This window comes from Polyodon spathula, chromosome 23, assembly GCF_017654505.1.
Source record: "Polyodon spathula isolate WHYD16114869_AA chromosome 23, ASM1765450v1, whole genome shotgun sequence".
In the NCBI taxonomy this organism is placed as follows: domain Eukaryota; kingdom Metazoa; phylum Chordata; class Actinopteri; order Acipenseriformes; family Polyodontidae; genus Polyodon; species Polyodon spathula.
In genome coordinates, this window is record NC_054556.1 from 23,823,042 (window position 1) to 23,845,271 (window position 22,230).

A 22,230-nucleotide genomic window follows, 5' to 3' on the forward strand; every position below is an offset into this window, starting at 1 on the left:
AGTGCACTCACAAGTATGTGTGTCTGTATTCACTGTGTTTTCAGTTCTTCACACGCGTAATTAACAGACTGAAATGAAATCATGTATTTTTTGTGAAAACTGGCTGACTTCCCTACAAAAAACGTAGTAGCGGGTGCAGGGCATTTAAATGCTGCAAGGAGCGTCTAGTTAATGGAGTTTGTTTTTCCCCACAGGAGGTGGCTCTTCAAATATGGAAAATAAATTTACTTTCCAGCTCCCACGTGGGTGGGATTAAGAATGTGATGGTCGGTGACCAGTGTAGTCCTGTTAATATTAACTGCTTCACAGCCGTATCAATGGTCAGTTTGCTTACGTTTTACTTTCTCCTCTGTTCCAGGTTTCAGTAGCAGGTGTGCATTATCATGGACGAGTTACAAGACGTACAGCTAACTGAGATCAAGCCACTACTGACTGAAAAGGTGAGTACTGGGCAATACGTGTGTGTGTGTGTATGTGTGTACACATGTGCGTGTACGTAAGTGGGACTGGATCTGTTTTCGTTGGCTACTTTACAGACCTGCGGTCTGTTTCAGTTGTAATTGTGGAATTCATCATTCATTGCAGTTACAATGTGATTGTAATTTTAGTTGAGCCTTGGCACAGGTAAGTATACGTGGAATAAACAGAGTAAACATGTTAATGTGGTTAGCTGTTAATGTTACTTTTTAGTGCAATTGTAATTACTGTAGCATAGCTGTAATTGTAATTGAACAGAAAGCATTGGAATTGTAATTGCAATTTTAGCAAACAATTCTGATGTAGTTGACTCTAGATCTGCTGCTACGTTCAATATAGTGCCAGTACTGGACTAGTGCCGCTGGCGTTCTGCATCTCTTCCAGCAAGGTCTCTTTGGGTCATAAATGTTGACAGCTTGTCTTACAGCAAATCAGGTGACTCAGAAAATGAAAAAAATTGTATGCATTTTTAACGTCTTGCTCGACGAACAACCAAAAAAAAAAAGACAAGATGCTAAAACCTTTTTGGGAGTCAAAAAAAAAAAGATCTCTTCGGGAATGTTCTTTGCTGTTCAAACATCGTAAACACGTTTAAACTAGTAACTTGAATGCATTTATCTAGTCCTTTATCCTAATCAATCAATCAGAAGGCAGTTTGTGTTGCCCACTGGGTGGAGAAATTCTGATATGAATTAAAAGGACAAGCACCAGGTTGATCGCTCTTGTGTCCAGCAATGGCACTCATTTCAGTTTTCTTGATGGGTTTAAAAATCAAACAAACAGCAGTGCAATGATTGTGACACAGACCTGTGAACTGAAGCAGAGTATGCACTCCTGAGGTGATTGAGATCCTCCCTCATTTTAGTATAATTGTTATTGTGCATAATTGATGACTCGCCTGCCTGCCTGCAGATGAGTGCTTCACAGCAGTGAGGAGAGCTAGGGAAGAGGACTCTCTCCTGGAAGCTTCTACTATGATCAAAGAGAAGGACCTGGAAACCTGCACCCACTTGCTGAGAAGCTTCTCTACTACACACTGCTGAGTTAGGAGGATTTATAGCTCGCTTCAAGACTCCCCACTGATATCATATAGAAGAGATAAGAAGCAAAGAGAATACAGTGTGTATGTACACAGTGAGATTCGACCTTCTGGGGAACTAAAAGGCATGCAATAGGCCACAATGTACTAACTGTAAATCCAGTAACACAGAGATCAGAATGCACTAAATGATCAATCAGCATCCATGAACGTCTTACATGCACCTCCTAAAGGAATAGCATACTGCATTATCTGCAAGAAATGCAATAAACTGTACACTGGGGAAACTGAAAGGCTTTTAGCAGACTGCTAGTGAATGACATCACAAACATATTCATAGATTTAAATAGAAATAAGTGGGTGTAGTTACCATGGCGTCAAAAGCCTAGAAGTACTTCCACACTTTCCATTAACAAAGGTATGTTAAAAATACCAAAATATTGGGAAGTTTGGCTCTTTCGAGCAAAAACGCATCTCCTATATATCTGTGAATTGAATCAGTACTGAAGATTGGAGGCCAGTAAATACTACTCCTCTTACCCAATAACTGTAAGGACTCTGAGCTTAATGAGACCCACCAGGCTTCTCTTGTGAAGGTCACCTCTAGTGAAGGCTCATGGGAAAGCCTGGGACCATTTGAACTGCCTGTCCAGCCTGAACTGAGATCCTTCAGATGCAAAGCTGTACCCCAGAGAACCCAGCGTGCCTTTACCAAACTGTGAAACAATAGGCAGGGTAAAAAAATCACATCTTCAAACTGTGTCACAGCTCAGGAAGCACAGCAGATACAAGTAAAGGGAATCTTTTTTTTATATTGATGATAATTGTTACAGGAAACACTAAACATGCTGACCATTTCTAAATGTGCTTACAATAATCTTTATTTTATAAAGTCTATATTTATATGTTCTTGCGTGGAGCACTACACCCTGTCTTGAGTGCTGGTTTGCCATGCGGGGGTGATTAATCTTCTTGGCTGCTGTAGATGTTTTAATGATGTAACTAGAACGGAAATCCAAGAGACTGGGATTTGGGCAAGGCATTGTGAGCTGCTGTGTATTTTGAAGGTAACACTTTATGTTTGGAATATTACTGATGTGGAAATATTACTGATGTGAGTAAAATTGGACCTAAAATAATCCAACAGTCTGTCCACTCTGCAGGCACTGAGCTGGATTTTGTAAAGTAAGTGTTCACACACACACCCACACACACACACACACACCCACACAAACACACTGCCATGGTTAACAGGGTGGTAAAGTTATTTCTGCCCTCCGAAGAAAGCTATGTTTTCAAAGAAATAAGCAAGTGTAGTAAAGCTTATGCCACAAACCGAGAGAGGCCCTGAACAAATACAGATTTCCAAACCACTGCAGCAGGGTTCATTTTAGTGTTATACCACTAAATGATTTCCTGTTCCGTCCACCCCCAGGGGGTATCTCTTTGGTACTCGGGTACCCACTGGCAGCAGAGAGAGAGAGACGCGCACTGCCATTGGATAGTACTGCAACTTTTGGCTTTGGGCCTTAAATTCATTTCCATTGTTTTGTGTTCTGTGCACGTCTGGCTGAGGAGAGAGAGGTTTTTTTTTTTTTTTTTCCTCATACGTTTCGAAAAATCACATGTCCCCAGGGGCAGGCGGTTGGAATTTTCCACTCTCGCACGTCACCCTCCCTGTCTCTCTCGCTCTGTATTACCCTCTATTATCTACAGCAGCTGTACAGCAGAGCTGAGAACCTGGTCAGTGTTCAGCAGAATGTGCTTCATTTAGTTTTATTAAAAACATTTTAATAAGGGGCTCCTGATTGGCGCATTCAGTAAAGGCGCTCTGCGTGGAGTTCAGGATGCGCCCTATAGCCTGGAGATCACAGGTTCGAATCCAGTCTATGTCATTGCCGACCGTGACTGGGGGCTCCCAGGGTCGGCACACAATTGGCTGAGCGCCGCCCGGGTAGGGAGGGCTTAGGTCGGCAGGGTAATCCACGGTTCACCACACCCCAGCGACCCCTGTGGCCGTTAGGGCGTCTGCGGGTCTGCAGTGGACACATCCATTCAGATCTGTGTTGTCCTCCTGCGCTGTAGGTCTGGTGGCTTCGCTGTGGATCCGCAGTGTGGGAAATGACGGCTTGGCAGGAACACGTGTCTCAGCCTCTGTTTCCCGGGTCGCCGGGGGGTTGCAGCGGTGAACCAGGATTAATAACCAACACAACTGCCGATTTCCAAATTGGGGAGAAAAATGGGGTAAAAGTCATTGGCAATGACCTAAATTAACCCAAATTGTTAGTGAAACTAACCCGTGCATCCCTAGTCAGAAGAAGGTCCTTTAGGGAAGGTGTCCGAGACAGATCATCCCGTTTTTATGTGGAATAATCAAGTAGCAGCATCTGGTTACACAGCCAGCATTAGTAAACCAGTGGAATTATCCCCAAGGTTACCAGGTGATGCTGCGCATTATTTAATGTATGCAGCGCTTTCAGTTTCCACTTCCTTACTTCCTTCTGTTCTGCTTTACAAAGGTTGTGAGCTTAGTAAGGAAGCCAAGATATGCTGTGTTTGAACGGAACCGCTCTCCATAACCTGTGTCTAATTCATTCATAATGCGGGTTTCGTCTAGGGCTATAGTATAACTGCTTGACTGTAAATGATAGCTCTGCCCTCTGATTGGCTGAAATAACCTTGAGCGTCATATAACCCCATGTAAGAGGTCATCAACCCTTTTTTTCTTGCTCCCTCCCCATTTAGCGGTTGTGCTGCCTTTCCTCGTAAGTGTTAATTTGGCGACCCTGGTTTGTACAGCTTCATAAAGCAGTGTGTGGGCATCACTCAATTAACGGACTTGAATATTAAAGTGATTAGTTATGGATTGCATGGGTATAGACGCTACACTCTCCCCACGTTCCATGTGGAGTGGGAGTAGGTTGGTACAAGCCTGGTGTTTGTGTGCGGTTGTATTACTCTCGGCACTACAGATTGTTTCGATGTACCGGCCTCTGTCGTCTCCAGTGCTGTTAAAGCAACCAAACTAAGTCCATTTCCTGCAAGCCTGTATAAATAAAAGGGGTAACCACTTCTGTTATAATCAGACGAGACCCCAACATCTTCTGTTGCTACCAGCAATAAAATGAAGAGGTCCTAATGTATCTGATGTGAAAGCTGGGGATGTGCCCCGGGATCTAATTCCTTGTGTTTTTTTTTTTTTTTTTTGTCTTCGCAGAACGCTCAGAATTTCCAGGACTTTGACTGCCAGGTGAGAGAACCTAGCTGATGTGATGCGTGGGACCACATGGGAGTGAGCTGGGGAAATGACGGGGTTAGACAACCAAATCGCCTGTGTGTCAGCAAGCTGCATTTTCAAATCAGGGCTATTGGAAACACTGGCGGGATAATTCAGTTGACAAAGGGTTCCTGAGACTGTGCACTCTGAAGCTTTGACTCTGCTGGTGTTTTTTAAAAGAAATTTTATATCTGTCGCACCCTCACCCCATCCACCAGTCTCACACTGGAAGATACGGCTACAGGAGAGTTCATTCATTTATTGAAAGTTCAATTAGCAAACCTCTCATCACAGAAATCAATACTGATCATTTTCTGTTGACCTATGCAAGGCTGTCTCAAGCTAGTCGTAAACCATTTGGACTAACAGTGACTCAGTTTAAGCATTTGTAAGCCGACCTATTTGGTTTGTAAATGCATTTTACGTAAATAATAATAAAGGTTTGATCACAGATTGCATTCTCCTTCTGGGTTCTAGAATTCAATAGGATATCTGCTGTAGTATCCGTGTAATGAGACCACCTGTATTATGGGCTGTTTCTGTGGATTTACTGTTGGGTCACAAAGGGGTCAAAAAAACAGCTTTAATGTCCTACCCCTCCTCCCTGGTGTTAGCTGATGTGACGACGATCTCTAAGTTGCAATGACAGATCAATGTTATATCATCCACTTCTCCCATCTCAGATTAATCTGTATGTACAGCATTTTCTGATTGTACTAACATTTGAACAGCATACTCGGTTATTTTCTGCATATCCATAAATTCAAATACTGCTTTAGTGGGGTTTAAATCTTACTGGTTAGCAGTTTAAGCCATTCCTGGCTTTACTGTGATGCGATTAATTACACACACCAGAGTGGAGGAGCTCTGCTGTCTGCTTGCTCGGTTTAGCTCAGTCATGATGAAGGAATAACCGGATCTAGTTTCAGGCTAAGGCAGCATGAGGTATCATGTGGATTTCTCTCTGAGAAAGAATTAGAAAAGGTGCAGACTACAATGGGAGAGGGAGCTCCTCCTAATTTTTAGGGGTGGGTTAAATGTCTCTGCAAACAATGTAAAGATACCTTTGCAATACTGTTCTTTGTGGAAACTGAAGGTTTCCACGGGAGCTGTCCGAAGAGCTGAAATGAGACAATGAAAGAGGAAGATTGCTGTTAGTGGCAAGCAATACATCAAAGACTCAAGAGACTGGGAGAAGTCGGCAGGTTAGAGGAAAGAAGTGCTCAGCCAGATGGTACCAGATCCAATTAGCCGGGCTGCTTCTAACACAAGGCTGCAGAAACACTCTGGTATAATAATTGAGAGCATGAAAGCTGTGCTGTGCCTCCCAGTCTGCGAGGTTTGAGATTGTCGGTAATGATGCCCTCACAGTAATTGCTTGGGGTGCAAGCACAATCATTTTAAGTGAAGTTTATCAATGCTGTAATGTCCAAGCAGAGAGTGTAATTGCAGCAATTGCCTGACTGTGTTCTGTGTATGCAATACTGCAGCGGTGCAACGCTCTGATTTGAAAGAGGAGCCTATTCTCACAACCTAAATAATGCACAATCATCATATTTCTGAAAACTGAATAAAAAGAATTGCAGTCCCGTGGTTTCAAAGCAAGTGGACCACTGTAATTTTAGGTAGTGTGGAGAGGGTGTAAGACTCTCATTGTGTAGCAGCTTGAGACTTAATGAGACACGTGTGACCTTGTCATCTCTGCAGCACAAGGTTTACTGTTGTAATGAAGTCAGTAAAACCTGGGGCTGCTCTCGCTGCTGCAGGGTGGAAGTGTTTAATGCATGCACTAAACCGTAAGCATAAACCTGCCTGTAAAGATGGAAGTGGTATAGGTAATTTTATTCAACTGGGGGAAAGAAGCGTACCAAAAAAAAAAAAAAATAAAAAAAAAACATTGTCAGAAATTCTGCATTTATTTATTATTTTAGTTTCAATAGTTATAATTCTAACCATCCCGCGGCCCCCCAGGGGTCCCTAGCCGCTAGTTTGGGAACCCCTAATCTAAACAGTGGCAGAAACGCAGTAAATACCAACGGCCTTGAAATGGACTAAATGGACTTTATTCCACCGTTTTGAATGTTTAATTTTCATAGAAGCCCTTTATTGAAATGAGGTAAATGAACAGATCCCATTGCGTTCTAGAAAAGACCGCCACGTATCCTTTGCGTTTGCAGTTAACTGAGGGGCCCACAGTTGCTGAAATATGTTGCAGGTGATAGAAAAGGAAGCAGCCCCTTCGATATATTCTGTGCATGTAAGCCCACGGATGCAGTCACCCAGCTGGTGGTATAACGTGCTGTGACAGGCTGCCATTCGGGTTGGCAACTACGGCATTGTTCCCCAATGCCCGCTTTGTGTTTGAGATTTTGAAAGCTCACTTTGTCAGGTGTGTTTCTAATAAAGCGTCTTCTCTGCAAGACCTGCAGTGTGCACGCACTGATAAAAGCAGGCAGGAGATAAGGCTGTTCTAATGCACAGCCGGGCTGTTCATCTGCAACGCCCACATGTTAACGGAAGTCAACCCCTGGCCTTCCAGAAAAGCAGTCTGAAGTGGAAATCGAATGTCTTTCTTTTCAGCGAGATTGAATTCAGTCTCCATGATATGGTTTAAAGATTTCAGAATCTAAGCCTGACTGTGATCTGTACTTGGGTACAAGACCTCCAGTGATTCCCATCTGTCCTGGAGTGTATGAGTAAGTATTCAATGATGGCGTGGAAAATTGTCAGGGCTCACAGGGTGCTTATAAATGCTGAACTGTGTACATCGGTGTGAAGGGAGTACTGTGGCTCCAGAACATGTGAAACAAAACTGAACCAGGTAACTACAGACCAGTAAGCCTGACTTCTATTATATGCAAACTTATGGAAACTATAATAAGATCCAAAATGGAAAATTACCTATATGGTAACAGGGTACTGGGAGACAGTCAACATGGTTTTAGGAAAGGGAGATCGTGCCTAACTAACTTGCTTGATTTTTTTGAGGATGCAACATCGATAATGGATAATTGCAAAGCATATGACATGGTTTATTTAGATTTCCAGAAAGCTTTTGACAAAGTCCCGCACAAAAGATTAATTCTCAAACTGAACGCAGTTGGGATTCAAGGAAACGCATGTACATGGATTAGGGAGTGGTTAACATGTAGAAAACAGAAAGTACTGATTAGAGGAAAAACCTCAGAATGGAGTGTGGTAACCAGCGGTGTACCACAGGGATCAGTATTAGGTCCTCTGCTATTCCTAATCTACATTAATGATTTAGATTCTGGTATAGTAAGCAAACTTGTTAAATTTGCAGACGACACAAAAGTAGGAGGAGTGGCAAACACTGTTGCAGCAGCAAAGGTCATTCAAAATGATCTAGACAAGATTCAGAACTGGGCAGACACATGGCAAATGACATTTAATAGAGAAAAGTGTAAGGTACTGCACGCAGGAAATAAAAATGTACATTATAAATATCATATGGGAGATATTGAAATTGGAGAAGGAATCTATGAAAAAGACCTAGGAGTTTTTGTTGACTCAGAAATGTCTTCATCTAGACAATGTGGGGAAGCTATAAAAAAGGCTAACAAGATGCTCGGATACATTGTGAAAAGTGTTGAATTTAAATCAAGGGAAGTAATGTTAAAACTGTACAATGCACTTGTAAGACCTCATCTTGAATATTGTGTGCAGTTCTGGTCACCTCGCTATAAAAAAGATATTGCTGCTCTAGAAAGAGTGCAAAGAAGAGCGACCAGAATTATTCCGGGCTTAAAAGGCATGTCATATGCTAAAAGAATTGAATCTGTTCAGTCTTGAACAAAGAAGACTACGTGGCGACCTAATTCAAGCATTCAAAATTCTAAAAGGTATTGACAGTGTCGACCCAAGGGACTTTTTCAGCCTGAAAAAAGAAACAAGGACCAGGGGTCACAAATGGAGTTTAGAAAAAGGGGCATTCAGAACAGAAAATAGGAGACACTTTTTTACACAGAGAATTGTGAGGGTCTGGAATCAACTCCCCAGTAATGTTGTTGAAGCTGACACCCTGGGATCCTTCAAGAAGCTGCTTGATGAGATTTTGGGATCAATAAGCTACTAACAACCAAACAAGCAAGATGGGCAAAATGGCCTCCTCTCGTTTGTAAACTTTCTTATGTTCTTATGTAACTGCACACGGTTCTAATGGAGCCCTGATACCCTCTGCATCTTCTCAGATGTGCAGTGTTTCAGTGGACAGCAAAGTGAATAAGTGTTGTGCCTCACACTACAATAGTTCCAACCTGGTTCCTTCCAGGTTGCAACAGCTAGTATGTTTTGACGTTTAGCAGTGTTGTGCCAGTAGGGGGCCTCATGCACACGTTTAATGCACAGTACAGCATCCATCACTTCTCTCAATCTCACTGTATTAAGTGTTGAGCGTGTTGGTTAACGATTATTAGAATTCTGCAAGTAAAACAAATTAATAATTGTGCAGGATTGTATAACATCTTAAGCCTAACCCAAAATGTTTTGTTACCTTTGGTAACCAAATACACACACCATTTTGTTGAACCAAAAATCAATAATAATAATAAAAAAATCTGTCAGGTTTGTTATTCTAGCACTAATTGCTGAACACCACCCTTCTCAAAACGAACATGTTTTTGAGCTGACATTAACACAAACCTGAATGGTTTCTTTCCCTTTACACGTCTGCAGTGGATGCTGTATTTGCATTGTGGTTTTATTAGTTGCCCCAGCACACTGATCCTGCCCTTTGTCTATGGTTCACAGCAACCGCGTGCTCTGTGTTTTGTCCCAGATAAACAGGAATCCTATCTACCCAGATGTTGGTCGGCTTGCGAGAGATGGATTGATTTAATCTGCTGTAGTAATTATTGGTAGCTGGGGGAACAGAGTCATCACGCTGCCAGAGCTATTTTTAGGCCATTGGGCAGGGCTGGACGGTGCACAAGAGAGTGAGGGTGGGGAATCTGGCATCGCTGCAAATCTATAGACTCGTTGGAGAATCAGCACTAGATTTCATGTCCATTGCAGTGAGCACTACTGTACATTCATTTAGCAGCCTTTGACTGCTTCTGGAACCTAGAAGACAAACTACGTCCAGATAGATAAGAGCAGATTTCAAATAAAAAAAAAAAAAAAAAAAAAAATGTATATTTAAAAATGGAATCGGAGATGAACCGATAACTAAGTTGTCTTGTTTTGGAATGATGTTTTAGTGCCATCTAGGGTTTTTTTTTTTTTTTTGTGTCAACTGCATTTTGCTCCTGTGTCAATTGTTAAGTGCATGATATAAATATGGCATAGCTGAATTTATTTTCCATTCGCTTATATGCAATTACCATGAGGGCAGAAATTATAGTTGCACACTAAAGGGTAGTTATTTCTTTAAAAAAAAAAAAAAAAAAAAAACCCCACAAAACACATGTAGTCCTGGTATAGGCTGTAGTGCATGGTCTTGTGCTCCTCTAGTCTAGATCTCTTAGCCAGTAGCTACCGTAACAGATACCATGTCCTCTGTTTTTATCGGTGTGGCAGACTGGGTATGATATCTGGGGGAAAAAAAAGCAGGTGCATCCTCCAACCATTGTAAGAAATGTATTTAGAAAGGAACAAACGCAACCTTTGTAGGTGAAATGTCAGCGTCTGTGCTGAGGTTCGGAGCACAGGCACATACAGGTGGCTGGCATACTGTTGAGTATGAGGACTGGAGCTGTACGTTTGGCCACAGAGCTGAGCTTCCCTTGCTGTCTTGAGAAATGTTGCGGTACAGTTTGACCTATTTGGCTGCAGTTTTTGGTGGTAGGCATGGTGTCCTATTTTTAAAGGTTTTGTGGTTGTCTTATTGTTGGTGCTCATTTTATATAAATGTTTAGTCATTGATTAGTTGTTTTTTTGTGGTACAGAGTTATGGGGTGTAGTCTGTTTGTGCTTTTAATTGTGCTGTTTTGGTGCAATTACTATTTAAACAGCCAGAGTTATTTGTATTATCGTATTTTTATGATCCTGTTAATGCATGTGATATTTAAAAACAAATGTAGTTTGGGGAACATAATAAATATATTTAATTGAACATTGCTTTAAATGGCAATAAAAATCACTTCCTCATATGAGTCCTTCAAGCATTTTCCATATGTCCCCATATAAAGACGAGAAGAGTTTTCTTTTGTGGCCTCCAGTCAGTTTTATAGTAGCGGATCAGGCGTTTGTGCTCCTCTGGGAGCCTAGTCAATGCAGTGGTGCAGCGTCCCTGCTCAGAACTGTGTCCTCAACATCGAGGGGCTGGTTTGAGTCATGCTGTCAACAGAACTCTTGTCAGACTGTTCCTTAGGTATATTTATGCTGCTATATATATATATTATTGTATGGAAAAAACTAATAATGATATATGGATTTAAAAAAAAAAGCCCAGGGTATAAAAACAGGGAGATTTATTGATCTTTTTTTTTTTTTTAATTGACATGTGAAACACATCCTTTTTAAAAGCCAGCATGCTCAGTGACCGGTGCTTAGCTCTGCTTTTCAATGGCCAGCCATCCCACCTGACTGTCTTAAATCCAATTAGGACGGCACACATCCCAGACAGCACTCTCTGCAGTGTGCTTACCCAGCGGGAGTGGCAGCACTCAACACTCACTCAGCTTTTCTCCTCCCTTCTGCTGGAGGAAAATACAGCTGCTGCAGCACCACACAGGAGCTTTCTTCCAGGGTGGCCAAGGGCTTTTTACTTGCCTGTTTGCACAATGGTATCTGTCCTAGATTTAGACGAGATTTCTTGCACGGTTGATGCAGCGGTAAGTTCCCCTATTTTTAAGGGTTAAAGAAATTTAAAAACGGCAGTCTGTTGTGTCATTGTTAGCGTTTTTGTAATTCTAATCATTAATGACTGAGTGTAGTATGGTGATGCTTTCTGCAGTGTATGGTTTTATTTGATGCGATTTAATATGTGAGGGGTTGTCTAGCCTTTATGTTTCGGGGGCAGTAGGTGTTAGGAGGGGTGGGGATTGTAGAAGAGGCTGGGGTCAGGAATTGAATGGAACGTTCATTGAATGAAACCCATATTTGTTATTCTTCGGCCTGAAGCCGTGCTGCACTAAATGTGCTCAATGCTGTCTTCTCTGCTCCCATTCTTTCCCAGGCCTAGGGGGAAGGGCTCATTTAGATGAACCTTCTTGTTGTCACAGTAATTCCAGTGATCTCAATTAAATCAGGGGTACCTTTACCCCCTGAACCATTACGACCCACCCTCCCTACTGTTTTACTACTGTAGCTCCTGCCAGGATTTTTGATTTGAAAAGAAGTATAATAGCATAAACCTAGGACGAACCCTGGCCAAATGGTAATGTGTTATTGATTGTGCTGTACAAAGTCTTTCTGGAATGCAAATGCATTGTTATTACCAGTAGTTACTGTTACGCTGAGCTAACTTATTAATATAGATCTAGCCTCTCTAGTGCAGTTTGAACAGAAAACAGTATCTGCTTTTAAATTCAAGTGCTGTATTATATAAGCATAACTAAACGATCCTTGTGCATTCATTTTATACAGTATTTTATTTGTTGATTTATTTATTGTGTAGGCCCTGTTTTTTTTATTGGTGAATGTGGTTTCTCCAATTTAATGTGTAAAACCTTTTTTAAAAAAACCCCGGACAACAACAGTTTTCAAAACAGTAAACAGTCACCGTACAGAGCTGGGTATTTTCCTGTGTTTTGAAAGTGAGAACGGCAGGTTAGTTAGATTAATCAAGCTATTCCTGGTTGATATTTCAGCTTCAATCTCTTTCTGTACTGCAGCATGCTGACGAGAGAGGCAGCGCCTCACTGGGCGCTATGACTAATGTGGGGGCAAGTGCAAGTCCTATTGGAAGGGTATGCCCCTTCTGTACTACATTGGAAAATGGTTCGCTTCTTCCAAGTGCGCGTGGCCGTTTGTGCATTGTACTGCACGGCACGTGTGATATTCATGGTTTTAAGATACAAAAGCATAACTCTGGCTCAGTTTTTCGTTTGTTTTCAGTTGATTCAATGTGCTGTATTTCCTGGTTTGCGCACAAAGTAAAAACAGGATATTGACGCCACCTTCGTTGGTGAAAATGGAACGCTCCTTTTCCGTTCCGCCAAATACAGTCCTAGGTTATGACACAGACTGTCCTTCCCTTCATCTAATTGTGCTCTGGCATTTCAAATTTAAAAGTTACTGACCAGCTTCACCAAAATCTTAAGGTGCGGTACAGCAGGTCAGAGCCTTGCACTATTCTAAAGGCGGGGGGGTATGGTAATATAAGGAATGCACCAACATGAGGCTGAAAATGAAGGTGTCGTTATTTGCATATTTAAAAAAAAATATATATAAGGGGGGAAAGTACAAAACGCAGATTTTCAGTGAACTCTCATTGTATTCAGAACATCAAATACAACAGTGGTATCCTAAACGAAATGGTGCTCAGCCGTACAGGAGCTCATCAGGGGGCAGGTTGAATTGAGGCTGTGCGCAGTGAAACGGTGCTCAGCCGTACAGGAGCTCGTCAGGGGGCAGGTTGAATTGAGGCTGTGCGCAGTGAAACGGTGCTCAGCCGTACAGGAGCTCGTCAGGGGGCAGGTTGAATTGAGGCTGTGCGCAGTGAAACGGTGCTGAGCCGTGCAGCAGTTGTGGTTTTTCGAAAGGGTACTTCCTAAGTCTGGAGGTTTACGTTCTTGTGTTCGGGGTGTAGTAAAGCCAAAAAAAACCCCAGAACAAGCCCAGCGGTGAGAAGCGGTGCGAGCTCTTGGGTCGGGCAGGTCTTCCCCTCAGGTGGGGAGTCCCAGGTGCATTCAGTTAGGGGGCTGTGACGGGGCTCTATTTGTTTACTGCACTCTTCTAGATCTGTGCTCTGATTTGCACAGCTTTCCAAATGTTCATCTCACAGGTGTCAATCTAGCAGAGTGTGTGGCTGGCTTTTTTTTTTTTTTTTTTTTTGCACAGCATTTTGAAAGCCTGTTGGGAGGACAGGTGCAATATAAAACTGTCTTCTGGTCACACACAGTGCAAGCCTCAAAGCAAATCAGCTGCACAGCATGGGTAGCAGATTGAATGGTGGCATTCATCCTGTTTCCAGCAGTTTGTTCTTTCTATTCGTTTTGTTCAGGTCTAGTCAGTTTATCTAAACAGTGGGATATCCAAGTACTAAGTCATTAAGTAAAACAGTTGGCCTCTGCCTGGTGTTTTACTTATTTTCAGAGACACAATGGTGCACAGTGATCCGCCTCCATTAAACTGGTCTTTTAAATTGCTCATTGATCAGTAGAAACAGTGTTGGCCAGTAAGAACTTTGGGACCCAAGTTAAAGAAAACATACATACAGCTTCACTTGTGCAATGCATTTATTGTAAAACAGTCATCATTTTGGCAGTTTCTGTCAAACTGCAGAGCGTAGTGAGTGGGCTCCTGGAGCTTCATTGACTGTTGGTTCACAAGGTTGGGTAACTCCGGTCCTGGAGGGCCATTCTACACCAGGTTTAACGGGTAATTAAATAATTATCTGCTTTGGAAACTGGATCTTTTGATCAGTGAAACGGTTAAAAGAAGGACTTGGTTGAAACAAAGACTTGGTTTAGAAAGGCAAGAGTTGCCGATTCATGATTTGTTTTTTGAACCAAGTTGAGAGTGAGAATCGAGTGCGGACGCACATTAAGTTTGCTGCGAGGTAAATAGGAGATTGTGTCAGACTGCTACCCGGTCACAGCCAAGTGTTCTGCAGAATTAAACCTGAGACAATCTGGGACAGACGTTTTCACGAATGCAGATCGTTTGGTTAAACACAGATGTCACAAGGCATTATCGTGTTCCTGCATTGAACCAGTACAGCTCATGCACAGCCTCACGCTGCACTGATACAGGCAGAGGAAGATAAGGAACATTGATCAGAGACTGTTGGTCAATGTGTGATGTCACAGCGGCCTTTGCAAGCGATCGCGACCAAGACAGGAAAGGCAGGAGTCCGCAAACAAATGAAATGAGATCACACTGATACGGTTAACCCTTGCTTTTCTTGATGTTCACCATTTTAAAATGCCCACTTCAGTAATCAGATTGATTGATTTTTGGTATCTGATGTAATTAGATGGAAACATCATAGCACTGGCCATTCCCATGTAATTACCAGTTATACCTGTCTCATTACTTGATATGTCCTATAATCTGGAGTGCTGCCTGATAATGTTACTACTCCTGTTTAAAAAGATCCAGCCAACCATTGATTGTTTTCCATGAACCAGATTTAGCAGATACCAGATCTCTTACACAGCCCTGATCATTCCCAAAGTAGTTAGCAAGTGGATTTTGTACTGGTGAGTATAATGTACAAATGGCAAGTGGAATCCATTGCAACTACATTTGTTTTTCGGCATGATGAACTGATAGGTGACATTTTACAACTGCTGGCTGAATTGATCTCATTCACTTCCAGGAACATGACATCGAGACCCCCCATGGCGTCCTCCACGTCACCATGAGAGGCACTCCCAAGGGGAACAAACCTGTCATCCTCACCTACCACGACATTGGGCTTAACCGTGAGTACCAGCCAACCACATGTTGTTTCTGTCTGCTTAACGCACCTTGTGATTCATTCATGAAACCTGCACTATTGTTTTTACGCAGTGCGTTACCAAAACCCTAAAGAACCTGCCCACAGGCTAATAATAGGTCATTGCATAATCATCTGTTTTTTTTACTTGTTTAAAAAAAAAAAAAAAAAAAAAAAAAAAAAAAATGCAGAAAATTGTGTGGAGGAACAAAGGTTTGGGTCTTTCATTCGCAAGACTTCCAGGAATGTCAGGCTAGGGCGAGTCTTTTAAAGCCTTTGGAAGTCGAGGCTAAAGATTTTCCCAGCACCTGGGATGGTTTCCAGGTTGTAGGGAAACCAGGTTATTGGGAATCAGCAATGTTTATTTAAGGTGCAATCCCTATATCTAGCTTTCTGCCAAATTCAGTGCTGATTTAATGGTAATGATTAGAAACATCTGAAGAGGTGTGTGCCAGGTCAGAATGAATAGAAAGGTCTGAAGAGGTGTGTGCCAGGTCAGAATGAATAGAAACTTCTGAAGAGGTGTGTGCCAGTGCTGCATTAGGAATGCAGCAGCAAAGGTGGCGTTGATTTATTGCAATCTCCTCCACAGATAAGTCTTGCTTCAACACGCTGTTCAACTTCGAGGACATGCAGGAGATCACCCAGCACTTCGCTGTGGTTCACGTGGACTCCCCCGGGCAGCAGGAGGGAGCCCCTCCTTTCCCTGCTGGGTGAGTCCTTACAGAGGCTTCTTAAAGCTTGGCATTAGACCTCCAGCATAGTCCACTGATTACGATCCCAGCGCTCAAACACAAAACGTGGGACTTCATAACTACTAATACTGTTTGTTAGTGTGCTGCTGTCCAACGCTGTGGTATGCTTTCTCTGCAGGTACCAGTACCCTACCATGGATGAGTTAGCTGAGATGCTGCCTTCTGTCTTAAACCACCTGAAGTAAGTTGATTCGCATGACACACACACACGTAGAGCTTGTGCTGGTGACTTTATTTCATTGAATTCATTGCTTTTGTATCTTAAAACCATGAATATCACACGTGCCGTGCAGTACAATTCTCACTATTTCAATTGCAGCTTTGAGTGACTCGATCGTGCAGTGACAGCATCGGTATTCATTTTTTATTTTGAATGCTGCACTGATCCATTTGACTAAACCTCTCTAGCTATTAAGGACCTTCCTGTGCAGTATGTATCTGCACAGCAAGGTTTCGGGGGAAAGGCGGCTCATTATTTTTGTCCAGGTGCTCTGTAAACACTGAGTTTTAAGGGACTTAACTGGAATGAACTTTTAAAAACTGCTTTCACGCCTTTCTTTCAGCCTGAGCACTATCCTTGGGATTGGAGTCGGAGCCGGGGCCTATATTTTAAGCAGACTTGCAGTAAGTTCATCAGCAGTTTATTTATGCTGTGCTGCTCATGTTTTTTGTGTTGTCGAGCAGTGATTTTAAAACTGGCAGTAAGAGGTAGTAAAATAGTTTCCTGCGCAATTGAAAGGTAAGGTATCCAGGCCACCTGGAAACAAGAACTGTCCTCTGCATGAAAAGTATTTCAATACTGAAATAGTAGCATGCTGCACAGGCTGTAATACAGTGCTGCTCTGTTATACGGGTGCTAGTCGAGAAGGAGTTAGGCTTTTGTGGGGAAACATGACGACATATGAGTTGAATGAAAGCTGCAACCATTCTGCAATATTACTGGTTTCTGAGCTGTAGTAGTTTAATTATAAATGGAGATCTGCTGTTTCAATTTGCAACCCCTGAAGAGACATTGTCATGACTTTCATTCTTTTGTCTGTTTTTATTTTGTGTAATGTTCTTTTTATTTTATTATTAGCTAAAACTAAGCTTATAGTCGTGGTTTCCAGCTAGTGCCTTTTTAAGCTAAAGTGGTTTGGTGTTTGTTTAATTCTCTGCATACTGTTGGCAACTGCATTCAAACAGAAAATAAAAATGTAATATGTAATATGTAATCCCCCCTCTGCTGGTATGCTACTTTTCAAAAGCATAGTCACGTCTTCAGCATGTTATATACAGTCTGATTGGTTGTTTCTCCATATCCCAAAATCAGCAGCAGGCTAGAAAGATTCTGATCATCTATGGTGTCCTGAAAAACTGAGAGATGCTCTTCATGCAACCATTATAAGAAATGAGTGCCCTGAACAAGCACATGGGACACAGCACTTTTAGAAGAGCAGACTCCCCTTTCTGAAGCCTCTTGTTTCTAATTGCTTCCAGTTGAATCGGCCTGAGCTGGTGGAGGGGCTGGTGCTGATCAACGTGGACCCCTGCGCAAAGGGCTGGATCGACTGGGCCGCTTCAAAGGTGAGAGTCCAGGCATGGCAACGATGGAAGAAGTGCATGTTCACACACCAGGGAAGTGGCAGGAGTAGTGATATGACATTGGGGGTTAGAGGAACATTTCAACCAGATGAAACAGCAGGTCCCTCATATCTATAAGATGCTAAGCTAGATGCCTACAGAATTTTTTTGCATGAAGTCAGCCCTGTGTTTCTTTTCTCTTTTTGTTTTTTCAGCTGACAGGCTGGACGAGCACCCTGGTGGACACTGTGATGGCTCATCACTTCAGCAGTGTGAGTATGAGCTGTTTAGCTGCAGCAGGGGATTACCTCCTCTAAGATCAGTGCTGATCCCTTCTGCCAGAGAACACTTGGCATTGCCAGAGCTTTCTCCCTCCACCCAAACTAAAACAAGCTCCAGGAGCATTCCTTACAAGGCAAGGGTCGGGATCTTCAAACACCTTCCGCATGTCACTCAAAACTCTGTACGCTTGGAAAACACTTCAGCTCTGTACTATTTCAGGCAGTTTTGTTTTCTTAGCTGAACCAAACTGAATTAGTCATTTATTTAAAAAAAAAACCTACATTCTGAAATTTTTTGTCTAGCTTTTATTAAGCCATTACTTGTATAACATACTATAATGCCTTCCATTTCTAGTCCTGTCCTAACTACATTACTAGGGTACTGTAATTGGTAGGACACCGTTTGGAAATGTTGCTGTGTCTTGATGGATCTGTACCTCTGAAAAGACTGCTGTACTAACAGTACCATGGTGAATGGGTTTAATGGGAATCGGGTCCATTTGTGTTGCTGCGTTGGAGAATGGGCCTCTGTTTCTACTGCTCAGTGCTTCCTCTCTGGTGTTCATACAGCAAGAACTTCAAGACAATCTGGAACTGATCCAGACATATCGGCTTCACATCGCCCAGGACATTAACCAGGACAATCTGTATCTCTTCGTCTCTTCCTACAACAGGTACATACCCTGCACGCTTCACTGAGACAGGGTCAGTCGTGCATACAACAACATACACTTCCTACAACAGATACAAACCCTGCACGCTTCACTGAGACAGGGTCCTAGTCATACATACAACAACAATGCTAAGTACTGTTTAAGTATGACTCGGAAGGGAATGCTCCTGCTCTTCTCCAAAGCCCTTTTGGAGAGTCTAGATCTGACCTTTGCAGTTTTTATGTAATAAGTTATTATGGCATTATGGAACACTGTTAGCCATTCTGTGCCTGTTGAAGATGCGGCATGCGCTTTAGGAGTAAGACAGTTATGTGAAAAATATCACAAAGCAGAAGCTTGTCACCTGTTTAATGTTATTTGTATTGTTTTAGCCGCAGAGATCTCGAGATCGAAAGACCTGTCCCTGGACTCAATGAAGATACAGTGAACACACTCAAGTAAGCACGGACGGTTTCCAGTAACCATTAATGTGCACACACTCTGTATTACAGTAATACCAAAGTGAGTCCTCCCTGTTCCTGAAATGCAGATACAGCAAGTAGCTCCAAGGTAAGGCACGATGGGGGATGAGTTCTGCTGTGTGATAACGCCCTGTTTCTGTGCCGCCCCAGGTGCCCTGCTTTACTGGTAGTTGGAGACACCTCTGCTGCAGTAGAAGCTGTGGTAAGTCAATTTCCTTTCGTAGGGAAGCAGAAGTCATTAAACTAGTTAACTTGTCTAAGTAGGAGGCTGCCAGTAGAATGTTGCTTCGTTTATTTCACTATACGAGGATGTTAAGGTACTTTTTTCTTTTCTTGTAGGTGGAGTGCAATTCCAGACTAAACCCAACAAAGACAACTCTACTGAAGGTAAGTTCCTCTGTGTTAATGCAGTAGCGCATCCTTTTTCTAAAGCAAAGTCCTGCAAGCACAACTGTTTCTTTTCACAGCTGTAAACACCTGCCCGTGTATGGGGGAAAAACCCAAAGTTCCTCATCTTAATGATGATTAGTACTTTGCAATTGCTGATTTGCACAGTTTGACATGTGTCGAAGGGATGGAAACAGGACTCCTGTTGCATGAGTTTCTCCCATTCCAGGTTTAACTAGGAGCTTGATAAGCCCCAGTTTACAGGTAACAAGCTCAGATGTGTCTTAAATGGATAGTAAAACCAGGTATGGGTCACACTGCTATGCAATGGGGGTCTTGCTTCCATACCTGAGAATGCCTGTGTGGTACATTATGTTAATGCATGACAGGGTGCTCTCTCCCTGCATGGTTTTCTGGTACTTGCGTTAACTACAGTATATCGTATAGGATCACATAGTAGTTTAATCAAGTTCCATTGGTTAATTCCCATTGCAATCCTGATGAAAATGTTCCTGTGTTGATGTTGCTTTACAGATGGCAGACTGTGGTGGGTTACCTCAGGTTGTCCAGGTCAGTACTATTATAAAACTAAACCGATGTATCATGAATGATACATGAGTGTGATGTTTATCTAGCTAAGAGCACTGATGGAGCACAGCGTGAAGAGGGATTTGTAGGGTGCTCTTTGAATACAGGTCATGTAGAGAAATGCTCTTTCTAGACAGCTCCCATTTAAATACAGCTTTAACATGTGGAAACATAAAATGGACTTGTGTTGACCCTATATTGCTATGTTCTGTGGCTCATGTTCCTGGTGTGGGGTTTTTTAACTAGAAAGCCTTTAGCTTGTGCCTTCATTACCATGTAATTACACTGATAAAGGTATGGCAGAAACAGACAGATAAGATGTTGCCTTCTGTTTTATTGTGCTAAAGCAATGGTCTTAGCTACATAATGACATTGTATATTACCATGCCTGTAATGAGTTTTAATTTTGGAAAAGAAAAAAAAGGTTTAAGAAAACATGTATTTTCATTTACAGCCTGGAAAGCTGGCAGAAGCCTTCAAGTACTTTGTGCAGGGAATGGGCTACAGTAAGTAGCGTTTTTCATCTTGATTTGAGATTTTTCTAAATGTCAAACATGATGTGCATTTTGTGTTCTTGTTTTTTGGTCAAATGAATGTATGCTGTCTGTATGTACTGTAGTGTAGTTCTCTCAGTGAGTCTCATCTCCAGGGATTTCACGTCTGCGTTTCTTTCAGCGTCTGGATTCTAACAAGGCTAGCAGGAACTGGATTAACAGGCCAGGGCTGAGTGCGCTGTGCTCCGGCAACCTCATCTTTCACAGATGTTGCTGTTAATGGGAACGGAATGTAAATCACAGCAGAGATGCTCAGTACAAAACTCAGAATCGTAGTTCACCTCTCCAACCATTTCGCAGTCTGTGTTTGAGGAGCTTCTTGTGCCTCTACAAACCAGCCTTCTGGCGGCTCCTTGTTTAAATTTAAGTTTTGCTGGGTTACTCCTCCCTGGTCTTTTGAGAGCCACTTGGGTTCTGTTTTAACCCTTTACTGCCCTGTGTGTGTGTTCTCACACCTATTTAATGGGCACTGGGCAGAAAACCGTTAATGTCTTCAGGTTCAATTCAAACTGCTGTCCAAGTGTTTTACAAAAGCCAGAACTGGCTTCCTCTTTTAAACTTTGTGTTGGTCATTTTCTGTTTTTCGTGAACAGACCACAAGGCAAATGCATATCCATTTCCTGGTAGACCCTCGAAGATCGGAATCGGTTTACTATGCAAGAGTAAAATAATAATGATAATAAAAATGATGGTGCTAATAACGTTGGTATTGTTTCTGTCATTATTAATCACTCTTTGGAATCGTACTTTTTTTTTCTTGGTGTGGAGAGGGAGTGCTTTGCTTAAGTTGTATTTGACAAAGACTACATACAAGACTGAAAACTAATTCTATTAATGTTGTCTATCCAGTGTTACATAACCACAGTTGTAAGTAATCCTTTCCCATCCAAAGAACGAGGTTTGTAGCATGACCTGCAACATAGCCATGCAACAGAGTACTGGTTTTGAGGAACTTTCTCTGGGGCATGCAGTCTTTATACTTTGGCTGTTTTTTAAACTACTCTTTCTCATTCTTTGATTGACTGGACTGCTCGAATGGGGGGGGATAATGTATCCCTGATCAATTCAAATGGCTCAAGTTGTATTGTATTCCACCTGCTGTTTAAAGGAGTTTCTGCCTTTTATAAGTGGAGGTAGAAAGCTCTTAGTATCGAAGTATATATGTGTTAGAAGTAGTGTTTCATGTTTAAACTTTAAATAATAATTCCTTACAATCACAGACATCCAACAGGGATGGGAATAAGACTCTTGTTGCATAGCACTTTCACCCATTCCAGGTTTTAATATGTGCTTGATGAGACTCAGTGTATGGGTAACAAACTCAGGTGTGTCTTATTGAACTCGGAGTAAAACCTGGAATGGATCAAACTGCCATGCAATAGAAGTCTGAATTCCATCCCTGTCCAATCGCATCAAGTTCCAGGGTTTTGGTAGCCAAAGAAATTCAGGACACAACTCGGGTGTACCTTGGAGTTTGAACCAGTGTCTTTAATAGGAGATCTCGGGACATGTTGTTTTGACTGATCACGGCACTACATTTATTCCAGTGTATGTAATACTATGTGGGTCCAACAACAGCCTAGAAGTGGCATTTTAGGTGTTTCTGT

General features: G+C 42.2%; 1 protein-coding gene across 3 annotated transcripts in view; it reads left to right on the top strand.

The window, feature by feature from the left end:
- LOC121297862 (protein NDRG3-like) overlaps positions 1-22,230 on the top strand; it is a 37,113-nt gene that overhangs the window by 11,277 nt on the left and 3,606 nt on the right. The window contains exons 2-15 of one of the 3 annotated variants that reach the window (XM_041224418.1): positions 359-440; positions 4,734-4,766; positions 15,241-15,346; positions 15,953-16,073; positions 16,234-16,296; positions 16,679-16,739; positions 17,595-17,681; positions 17,894-17,950; positions 18,530-18,633; positions 19,005-19,070; positions 19,245-19,296; positions 19,434-19,481; positions 20,016-20,051; positions 20,524-20,575. In XM_041224418.1, coding sequence (XP_041080352.1) covers positions 384-440; positions 4,734-4,766; positions 15,241-15,346; positions 15,953-16,073; positions 16,234-16,296; positions 16,679-16,739; positions 17,595-17,681; positions 17,894-17,950; positions 18,530-18,633; positions 19,005-19,070; positions 19,245-19,296; positions 19,434-19,481; positions 20,016-20,051; positions 20,524-20,575 — 943 coding nt within the window. In that variant the 5' untranslated portion in view covers positions 359-383. Of the gene's footprint in view, positions 1-358; positions 441-4,733; positions 4,767-11,417; positions 11,588-15,240; positions 15,347-15,952; positions 16,074-16,233; positions 16,297-16,678; positions 16,740-17,594; positions 17,682-17,893; positions 17,951-18,529; positions 18,634-19,004; positions 19,071-19,244; positions 19,297-19,433; positions 19,482-20,015; positions 20,052-20,523; positions 20,576-22,230 lie in introns of those variants that run through there. The other 2 variants (XM_041224416.1, XM_041224417.1) reach the window with 2 other exon arrangements.